The 10,977-nt window shown below is 42.1% G+C and overlaps 1 protein-coding gene across 3 annotated transcripts in view; it reads left to right on the top strand.

Moving 5' to 3' along the window:
- Window positions 1-988: 988 nt before the first annotated feature.
- Window positions 989-10,977, top strand: part of ankrd44 (ankyrin repeat domain 44) — a 29,953-nt gene continuing 19,964 nt past the window's right edge. For all 3 annotated transcript variants that reach the window (XM_086123994.1, XM_086123995.1, XM_086123993.1), the window contains exons 1-4: window positions 989-1,462; window positions 8,502-8,585; window positions 9,020-9,098; window positions 9,174-9,244. In XM_086123994.1, the coding sequence (XP_085980120.1) occupies window positions 1,436-1,462; window positions 8,502-8,585; window positions 9,020-9,098; window positions 9,174-9,244 (261 nt within the window). In that variant the 5' untranslated portion in view covers window positions 989-1,435. The remainder of the gene's footprint in view (window positions 1,463-8,501; window positions 8,586-9,019; window positions 9,099-9,173; window positions 9,245-10,977) is intronic.

Genomic DNA, 10,977 nt, shown 5'->3' with positions numbered 1-10,977 from the left:
GAGGCTCATTTTTTTTGTAGCAAGTGGAAGCATGCTCTCATACACCGACAGGCCACAACATTAGGTGCACCCACACAATCGAATGCTAATATGACAAACCTGCCTTTATAAAGATACCAGTGCTCAGTTTTGATTGACACTTTCAACCGTCTCATATCACTGAATGAACATTTTTGGAACAGTTGTCATTATGATGCTCTGCACTGCACTCAACTCTGCTCGCATTATGTTAATGATTGCCTATGCAGTATAAGGGTTCGCAATGTGAGCATTTCGTTATTACAGCTGTTTATGACTAGTATCTAAATTACATTGCACATTTTTGGTTGTTGCATTGCCAAAACATAAAAAATGGTCAGTTATGAATACAAGAGGTTGGTAAGTCATCAATATTTACGCTCACTCACTGGGCCTCTGTACGAAGCACACTTGGATACATTAAAAAGGCACATTAAGATAGAGCATCTGATCGTAAAGTAGAATTTAAATCTACATAAAAAAAGATCCCCTATTGCCACAAATGTAATATTGGAATTGATTAATTAAACTTGTGGCTTTACAACTGAATCAGAGCTCTTCCTACTATTGTCGTTGATTTTTCCTTGCGTGCAATTAGAAGCACACAGAACATCTGTTAGTGAAGTAAAGAATATCTGTGACTCTTGAAACGCTTGAAAAAGAATCACCCTCCCCCCCTCAAATCATTCATAAAAAGCGGATAAACATCCAGTGCGTTTTCGACGGAAAACGTGGGTTGTTTCCCTAGTAAAACATTACAAAAAACCCCAATAAATACTGGAAATTGTTTTTTTAGAGTCCGTTAATAGTGCCGAACCGCGAGTGTATGTGTGTGTAGGGGGGGAGGGGGGGGGCACTGTTCCTAATAAAGTGGCCACTGTTCACTGTATTGAGTTCTTTTTCTTGCCGGTTGATGGCAGCAGCAAGAAGTGCGTGCGTTTGTGTACGCGTGTTTGTTATAGTGCATGCGCGCGTGCAGTAGGTTTGTCGATGCTGAGGGAGCCCCTCTTATAATGTACAGAGGAAGCAAGAGACAACCTCCAACTTCCTCCGCCTCGACTCGACTCGCCTGACCGCCTTGAGGTTCCTGCACGCCGGGGAGGAGCAAGGCTCTCCGGACGCACACACTCTCGAGCCCTCCGCCCTCCATGAGGATTGTTCCCGGTTGCTGCCTGCCTGGTGGAGCGAGCGAGAGTTTCGGGGGTTGCCGACGCCGGGCCTCGGCGGTGGCTTGCACCGGGTTCGGCCTTTTCCCATCACCGTCAACCCGGGAGACGGTTCGGTCGCGGAGAGGAGAAGGAGGAGGACGAGGAGGGGGAGGAGGAGGAGGAGGAGGAGCGGTCCTCGCAGCCGGCGTCGCCCCGAGGTTGCAGCGCTGTCTGAAGGCTTTGGATGAGCCGCCGTAGCCTCGGCAGAGATGGCTGTTCTCAAACTGGCCGACCAGGTAGAGCCGCTAGCCGCCGCTAGCTTTAGCATGCCCGCATCTCGCGAGCTCCGCGCTTCCCTTTAACACGCAACCGCAATGCAATTAGAATCACATTTGTATTTCGAACAATTCGGCGCTTCACGGTTGCGGTGGAAAGAACGACTGATGTCACATTTAACCAGCATTCTGCAAACGAATTACAAAAAGGGGGACCTGGAAGTGGAGGCGTTTATGTCCTGAATTGTCCATGGACTTCTTTAATGAAGTCCATTAAGAACCACATTAATACTGACACATCGAAACAAACCTTCGAAACAAGAATTCAATAATCCCCTTTTCTTATAACACGTAAAATTGTTTAGCTGAATATTCAGACTGTCTGTCTTAAACAATTCTTAAAAATATCAAAATTTTGTTAGAATGTCTGCGCAATTGCTCTATCTATAAAGGGTTTATTATTGGGAGAGACGTTTATTTAACTAATACATTTGTGTTACAAAATTCTTTACTATACAGTATATTGTCCTTTATAACAACGTTTTACAGAAATAAAATATATTATAAAAATATCTATTGAAAAATCACATGTATTACAGTATACTAAAAAGCCTACAGCAAATAAAATAATGATAGTTTTCCTTTATTATTTTCAAGAGGAGAAAACATTTTATTAAGTGGACAATGCACCTGCTGAACAATGACCAAAAATGTTTTCCTACAGTTTCTTGGAGTAGGACAAGAACACTTGTTTGTCGATGACCACATATAGCAGTCCCTTATACAATGCAAATATGCCTCTAGAGCAGTGGTTCTTAACCTGGGTTCGATCGAACCATAGGGGTTCGGTGAATCAGTCTCAGGGGTTCGACAGAGTCTCTGCAATGGAGGTTAAGACCACTGGACTCAACATGTCAATTACCGGTAGTTATGACACGCCCGCTTGGCCATCACTGATTTTGTGCACAATTAAAAAAATTGTACTTTATTCTTCTACTAGTTGTGTTTACTTTTTTTCTGTTTTTAATGAACGCGTTTGTAAAAAAATCTTATTTTTATTTTTCACGACTGAAGGGTTCGGTGAATGTGCATATGAACTGGTTGGGTTCAGTACCTCGAACAAGGTTAAGAACCACTGCTCAAGAGGCTGTGGGCAGTGTCAGGAAAAGATCAATAAGCAATCTGATTGGACACTTAGTAAATGCGCAGGACTTCTTGATTCAAATGAATTGTTATTCATCAATTTGTTGTAATAATCTTACCAATCCCACACTAGGCGGCCCGGTAGTCCGGTGGTTAGCACGTCGGCTTCACAGTGCAGGGGTACCGGGTTCAATTCCAGCTCCGGCCTCCCTGTGTGGAGTTTGCATGTTCTCCCCGGGCCTGTGTGGGTTTTCTCCGGGTGCTCCGGTTTCCTCCCGCGTTCCAAGAACATGCATGGCAGGCTGATTGAACACTCTAAATTGTCCCTAGGTGTGTGTGTGCGCGTGCATGGTTGTTCGTCTCTGTGTGCCCTGCGATTGGCTGGCAACTGGTTCAGGGTGTCCCCCGCCTACTGCCCGAAGACGGCTGGGATAGGCTCCAGCACCCCCCGCGACCCTAGTGAGGATTAAGCGGTTCGGAAAATGGATGGATGGAATCCCACACTAACTAAATATTGCTGTGAGGCATTGTTGCAAAGGCCTTTTAGCCTGTAATAATTTGTGTCTGTTGCCATCCAATTAAAAGCATTGTCACGATCCCCAACATTTTTGCGAGATAGTTCCTTTTAGGGTTGAATATTCAACATTGTAATTGCGATTTATGATGCAATAGATTAATCTGTATTTCATCCATCCATTATCCGTACCACTTAGCCTCACAAGGGTCACACTTGTGCTGAACTTTTGGCGGGCGGTAAGCGGGGGTACACCTTGAACTGGTCGCCAGCCAATCGCAGGGCACACACACGGACAATCGTGCTCGTTCACAATCACACCTGTGGACGTAAATGTGTTGGTATTTTAGGGTAATTAATATGACGGTAATTATAAGACGCTATTTCGATAAATAAATCAATAAAATGAAGCAGTGTGTCCAAAATTGCAGCCTTTGTGATATGAAAATTGCATTCCACTGCACTGCGATGTCCATTTGAATTCAATGATTCAGCCCTGTTTCCTTTCATCTGAAATGCATGTTCAAATGTCTCCCCCCCTGTTAAAGATAGAAAAAAACGATCACAATTGTGGAAATACGCACTTCTTACTGCCCAATGCATAAGTGTGAATCCGTAATACGCTCAGTAAATGTACAGAGATGTGTGTGAGGTTTGTTTTCACGTCATCACATGATTCTCTTTAGCACTTATAAGTACTTAAGCACCTTAAGACCCCCCACGCACCCCTTCAAAAAAAAAAAAAAAACCAACATCTTTCGAACATTATTTTGCACTCCAGAACAGAAGCTTGAGACCCCCAAACACTGCACAACAGGTTTTGGAATGATCTTCATCAAATTGGTTTCTTCAAGTCTCCTCTAGATTTGTTAAATATCTGCTGACACAGATTTTTTTTTCGCCCCCCTAAGCCGAGTGAGTATATCCGGCTTGCCTAAAAGAAATGTACTACCCAAAGCCTGGCTTATGCAGCACACAGCCCTTTCTTTTTCCACCTCCATATATATACTACATATGTCCACTGCCTATGTAATTAGCTACACCCGCACTTTCTAATAGCATTTCCAATGTGGTTATCATTGTACTTCCAGATATTTCAGCATTTTTTTTCCCTCGCTGATCACTATGATCATCGACAAATGGCTTGCTGCATGACAGTCACCCCGTTTTGGAACCCCTCACCCCCTCCCCCGAAGTAGTGCAATCATAATGTTACAATACCTGTAATACAAGTATTTTTTACAATCCTAATCAGATGTGCAACAATTATTGTATTAATAGGCAACACATCGCTACAGATGCTCCAGATAAATAAAATTGAAGTATGAGCAACATTATTTGGACCAATTATCCGTCCATTATTTAAAACCTCTTAATCCTCATGAGGGTCCCAGGTATGCTGGAGCCAGCTGACTTCGGGCAGTCGGCGGGGTACACCCTGAACTGGTCGCCAGCCAATTGCAGGGCACACATAAACGAACAACCATTCACGTTCACATTCATGGATGTTTTTGCAACGTGGGAGGAAACCAGAGTACCCAGAGAAAACCCACACAGGCACAGGAAGAACATGCAAACCTCCAAACGGGAAGGCCTGGGCTGGAATCAAACCCTGCACTTCTGCACTTGTGAAGTCGACGTGCTAACCAGCTAACCACCGTATCGCTCTATTTGGACAAATGAAAAAAACAGAATTATGATAATAATACATTCAATAAAAAAAGCAATGGCCTCCAAATAGGAGCAAAAGTATTTGGATTGTCAGATTAAAAAAAAAAAAAGATTTAAGAATGAGCAAAAAGTATTTGGACAACCAGATGCTAATAACTACAAATGATGCAAAACAAACAATGGCTTATACATAAAAATAAAAATGATTAGAAATACAGATGAATAGAAAGATCACTCTTACGGTGCAAGTGTACCTAATGAAGTGGCTGCTGTGTGTCATTCCCAAAAGGCTTCAGGCTCGTGTTTTCACGATAGCAGAAATTCCTGACGTGGTGTAGTGTCATCCTTCTGCAGCCGGGCAGGAATAACTTGATTTTTTTTTTCTTCTTTTACGTAACTCCAAGCTGTGGGACTTCCTGTTTTTTTACAAGACAAAGTTGCAGTCTCTGATAACGGGATTCCTCAGCTGGAAAGATTTTTCTGCGGTTTTATTGGTGGATTGACAGATAGATTCCTTCCATTGCAATATGATGATCCACGTTTAAAAAGTCAGGGTCAATGGTTTGTGCCAGCATTTTCCCATAATCGGGGCTATAGCAGGAAGCTCAGGAAATCATTGGCCCGAGAGCTGTGGAGAGACGAGGGCCAACACAAGTGTGTTGTTGACCCGAGGGGAGAAAAAAAAAATGCATGAGCCAGCTAGGCCCTTCCTCGGGGCCTTTGAAGAAATGTGGACTAGACGCTTTGTTTTATGTCGCAAAATGGGCCAGACTTTGTGAGCTGCGCAACCATTTCAGTGTTTGCATGCATGTTTACATTTTAAGACTTGTATAACTTTTGGAAGACAGCACCACAAAGTAACAGTTGGCACATCTGCCTCCCAGTCTTGAGGATCTCGGTTCAAATCTGGATGAAGTTTTCTTGTTCCGCCCAAAGTCAGTTGGGACAGACTCAAGTGAGGAGAAGTGCGACAGAAACCGGGTGGATGGAGAGCTCTTATAGAGTGCAGTGTGATTCGGCAAACGTAAAGTAATGTTACATGACGAGAAAGGTGACGATGATGATGATGGCGGTGGCAACGGGGAACGGCAGCGTAGAACAAGGTGAGGAGAAGAGGAAGCGGTTTGTTGTTGCGTTTGAAAGCAGAAGTGAAACGCTCCGCTGCGCTTCCTCTCTTTCGTTTCTCAGAAGGACGGGGTGAGCGAACAGGAAGTAAGGCAGGAAATACACTTTGGCTGCAAGATTATATTTCTTGCCTCCAGGTCAGGAGTCAACATTCATTTGGGTTATGAGTTAATATGCACTTGCACGGATTCAACATTTAATATTGTCAAAGTGAAAGACTGCAATTCCAAAAAACAAATGCAACCTTTGAAGACCAAATATAAATAATGTTTCAAATAGCAATAAAAACATGTTTAAATTGGAGATATGCCAGATTTTTAGAGGGTTAACATTTTTGAAGGATTTGTGAATTCGTGAAAAAAAAGAATGTTGGATTCTGTATATATAAATATTCACAGATATAGATATAGAGTCGGGTAGTATTTTGTATTATTATTATTATTATTATTATTATTGTTCAAGATTTATAAAAAGTACAATGTGAAAGATGGATTTTACTCCATAAATATATTTTTAAAATAGCTTAAAAAGAAATTCAGAAACCCCCTTTTAAAAATCGGCTTACAAAAATATAACCCTTTTATTAGCCACTCATTAAAATGCTTTTATTACCACCTACATTTGTGACTACTTACTCTTATTACTGTAATAAGTGTTTCAATGAGTCGGTATATTAGTATATTACTCTACTTTTGTATTGTACAATCATAATTAGGGCCTAACCAATATGGCCAATGCCAATTCCGATATTCGGCAAAAAAATAAAATTTGACTAACCGTTTAATCGGCTGATTCCATCCATCCATCCATGTTCCCATCCGCTTTATCCTCACAAGGGTCATGAGGGGATGCTGGAGCCTATCCCAGCCGTCTTTGGGCAGCGGGACACCCTGAACTGGTTGTCAGCCAATTGCAGGGCACACAGAGACGAACAACCATCCGCGCTCACACTCACACTTAGGGACAATTCGGAGTGTTCAATCAGCCTGCCATGCATGTTTTTGAAATGTGGGAGGAAACCGGAGTACCCGGAGTAAACCCACGCAGGCCCGGGGAGAACATGCAAACTCCACACAGGAAGACCGGAACTGGGATCGAACCCACAACCTCTGCACTATGAGGTCGACGCGCTAACCACTGGATCACCGGTCCGCCCTCAATCGGCTGATTTAAAAACAAAAAAAAAAATCAATAGTTTTCCATCGGTCTTGATCCCTCAGCGCTTACAACAATAAAGATATGCATTATGGGAAGAACATTAAACTGTTAAAATACTTTGTCCTTAGTATTTGTTCAACATTACAACAAAGGGAAAAATTCGCAGATTTATTTGAAGCCGATTTTTTTTTGGGGGGGGGGGGGGTGCAATGTTGGAATGACATTATCTTTGACTTACGGTATGTTCTAATGTGACCCTGCCACCACCACCACCACCACCACCCCCAAAAAAGGTAAAACATTTTTCTGTTGATTTGTGCCGATAGATACCAGTATATTCATTATTTATACATTAAAAAAAGAATTTAAAATAGATTTTTAAAAGAGCTAATATTGGCTGATTAACCCATTGGGTTACCACAGCGGTTTCTACAGCGGACAGCTTATCATGTTATCAGGTTACACGGTGCATGAAAGAATTAAATTCGCCAACTGTTTAATTGGCCCTAATCATAACACAGTGGAAGTGGAGCACAATTGCTGGTTGACTTCATATTTTGTTTCAAAATAATTTCTCTCATAGGAAATAAATAAATCAAATAAATACATCAAATATTCAATTTCAGAGTCACTATAGCCATCTTAAAGACTTTATTAACAGACATCAGAAGGCAATGTTTGAACAACAATTATAAAATATTCGTTTAACTTTCCTACAATTGCAAAAACAAATAAACAAAAAACACAACAACAGTGAATAATAAATTAAAATGTTAAAAAACTCCTTCCCTTAGCAGTGGAAAGTGAAGAAAAAGGTGTTTGCGAAAAGATACGTTACCTTCGTGGCATTATATACAGGAAGTATTGCTGGAATTAAAAGCCTTGTAATATTTATGACATAGTTGGTTTGCTCATCTTTACTGAGCAGTCAGACTCTTTCAAGATGTTTTAACTTTCCTGGTACCTGATGAAAAACGAACCGAAAAAGCAAACCACAGCTCCCAATCTTTCTGAGTCAAAGTCTCACAAGATTTGCTGAGATCATGCCTGATGAAGGTTCCAATTTGGTAACTTGCCCAATGACTTCCAGTATATGCGTGTCAGAAACATACTGAAAATGACACAAAAGACCATTGCAGTGCTAACAGCCACTATTTACTTCATATCTGACATCCAGGAACGAAAATAAGGGCTTCAGGGACAAAGGGCCCCCGTGACACGCACGCACCGACGTACACACGCACGATTGGGATTGACAAAAATGTGTCTCATTGCAAATATTCCCGACATGACAAGCTATCTGTTGTATCTGCGAAGGACATTTTCGACGTCCTGGAAGGTCACACACAGCACAATTTGTGGTTTCACTAATGTCGTCGCACTCTCTTTTGTCCTTCACGTGAACGTGTGCGCATGTCACGATATGTCCATTGTTTGTCATCTCCGCAGCCTCCTCTCATCCAGGCCATCTTCAGCGGAGATCCAGAGGAGATCCGAATGCTCATATACAAGTCTGAAGACATCAACGCTCTGGTGAGGACACTTAACGGTCTGCACTTTATCAATTAACTACTTCAACGGAGGTTGAACTAGATCTTTTCATTTGGCACAATTGTGTGCTGTCACTTTTTTGGTAACAGGTGAGGGGAAACCCTTCCAAAAATTCAACGTCATTGAAATGTTCATGTTTCGCATTTCTATTTGTTTAAAAAGAAAAAAAAAAACGTTTATCCCCGCAGCTACCGGGCCAGAGAAATGAACATCCATCAACACGGCTGTCACTTCTGTCCGTTGCTTTTTGTGGGTGTTCTGTCGTTCTTGTGTGATGTATATGCAGTGTGCTGTGGCAGCAGAAAAAGTGCCATTTTTGCTGAACTCCAAATGCTGTACCCTAATTAAATACTGGAAATCATTCATAAAAATCAATGTCATTGTGTTTTTGATGAATCTGCCTTGCGGGTCTCCAGGATGCTGAGAAGCGCACTCCGCTTCACGCGGCGGCTTTCCTTCGCGATGCCGAAATCACTGAGCTCCTCATCCTTTCTGGTACGAACGCACATTTCTCTCACCCTTCACCTCCACCTCACATTCACCCGTCACCTCTTTCCCCCATATGTGCAGGCGCCCGTGTCAACGCCAAGGACAACATGTGGCTCACACCGCTGCATCGCGCCGTGGCGTCACGCAGCGAGGTAACCATCCCCCCCTCACCCACACACACAAAACGCTTGGAGGCCTCGACCCCTCCAAGCAATTTCACCGCGGTGCACATGTGAAGTGAGGAACCGGTGCAACCAGTTCGTGGAGAGGATGTCTGAATCAATGACAGTATATTGACAAAGCTAATTAACCCCACGCATGGACTATTGTTTAAAAGGTGAGGTGCACTCTCGTTTGAAGTTTGGTGCGTACAACACAGCACGCGCGCTAAAGGAAGCCGTACTTGTGTCATGAATAGCTCCAAATAAGTAAATAATGATTCAATAAAAACTGGTCTTCCTATGTTCCTGCTCTATATTGGTTTTCTGTTTGATTTCAGTAATGTCGACGCTCCCTTGTCAAAATTGCTGAATTTGCATATTTCCTATTCAAATACATTGGCGAGCAGCTTCGAGCTCAGATTGCGCAGTCCCTCGCTCAGCTGGGTTGAGGCTTGTATTTGGCAAGTGCCTCTTTCCATTGCTCTTCATGTCTCCACTAAAAACAAAGGGGTTTCAGACATTTTTTAAATTCACTACGGTTTTTCCGTTCCCTCAACGATGTATTTATTTCTTCAAATATGTTAACAAGGTGTGAAGTTGCGCACAACCAAAACCTTATGCAATTCAACTCAAGTCATATAAAAGTAGGTAACCGTAATTCGTGAAACAGATTTTTGTAGATGTAGTTGTAGTGAAGAAATATCGATTTAGCCTACTCATGAGTCGAATTGGGATCAGGTTCGAATTACAACCACTCACGTCGCCCCCTCGTGGCCAACATAAAAAATGCAGGTTTCAGGTCTCCCAATGTGAGTGACTCAGGAACAAGGCCGGAATGTGACAAATATGTCACCCTGGCCTAACCCACTTTGGTCTTCGTGGCAACCTTTGTTTAAATGACACGTTGCACCAAGCATTCAATGATTTTTTGTTGTTTTTCACATTCTTATGTTAGCTTATCTGATGTGGCAGACAACTTTATCTGTGCTCACAAGGTGAATGTCACTGCAACGTGACATGGGACATAACTATTTTATTTAGGAAAGAGAGCGCAGTCCTCCACCAATACTTAAATACTTCAATAAAATTAAATACATGACTGAATGACTACATGTAATGAGATTATACATGCCATGCAAACATACATACAGGTTTGGGGAGTAAAGGTTGACGTCACGCATCGTCATAACCATCGTATCATAATGAGAGTGAATGTTCATTGCACCCGAAGCATCCTATCAGTTTCACTTTCACACAAACGTATTCAAAAAATAAAATAAAAAAAGCAGGTCACCTTTAACCTACGGTGGCGCGTGTCCTGCATCATCGGAAGTTGTTAGCGGTCAGCGGTCTACAATTGCAGCTTGCGATCAGAGCTGTTTCGATATGGTTCGCCGGGCCACCTAAATATATATACACGGTATCGAAATTCACAATCTGGATCAGATCCATATTCAAAATGATTTATAAATTTCACAAAAATTGAACAGGAACATCCAAGAAAGGCAATCTATTATTTTTTTGTAACCAGCATCTTTATTATTTCAACCACACATAGGACCATACAAATCTGAACATATGAATAACGAGGACGTCGTACATTTCCACCCGTGTTTAGTTTCCACAACAACGTCCATACATGGCTGTGACGGCTCTTTAACATAGGAAACAACAAATGACGTACAAACATATTTGGGGAAAAAAAGAAAAAGAAAGAAAAAAAC

This window comes from Hippocampus guttulatus, chromosome 11 (genome assembly GCF_054856545.1).
Source record: "Hippocampus guttulatus isolate MCC_2025c chromosome 11, RoL_Hgut_1.0, whole genome shotgun sequence".
NCBI lineage: Eukaryota > Metazoa > Chordata > Actinopteri > Syngnathiformes > Syngnathidae > Hippocampus > Hippocampus guttulatus.
Note: the sequence above shows the minus strand (reverse complement) of the source record. Positions and strands in the feature narration are given on the sequence as shown.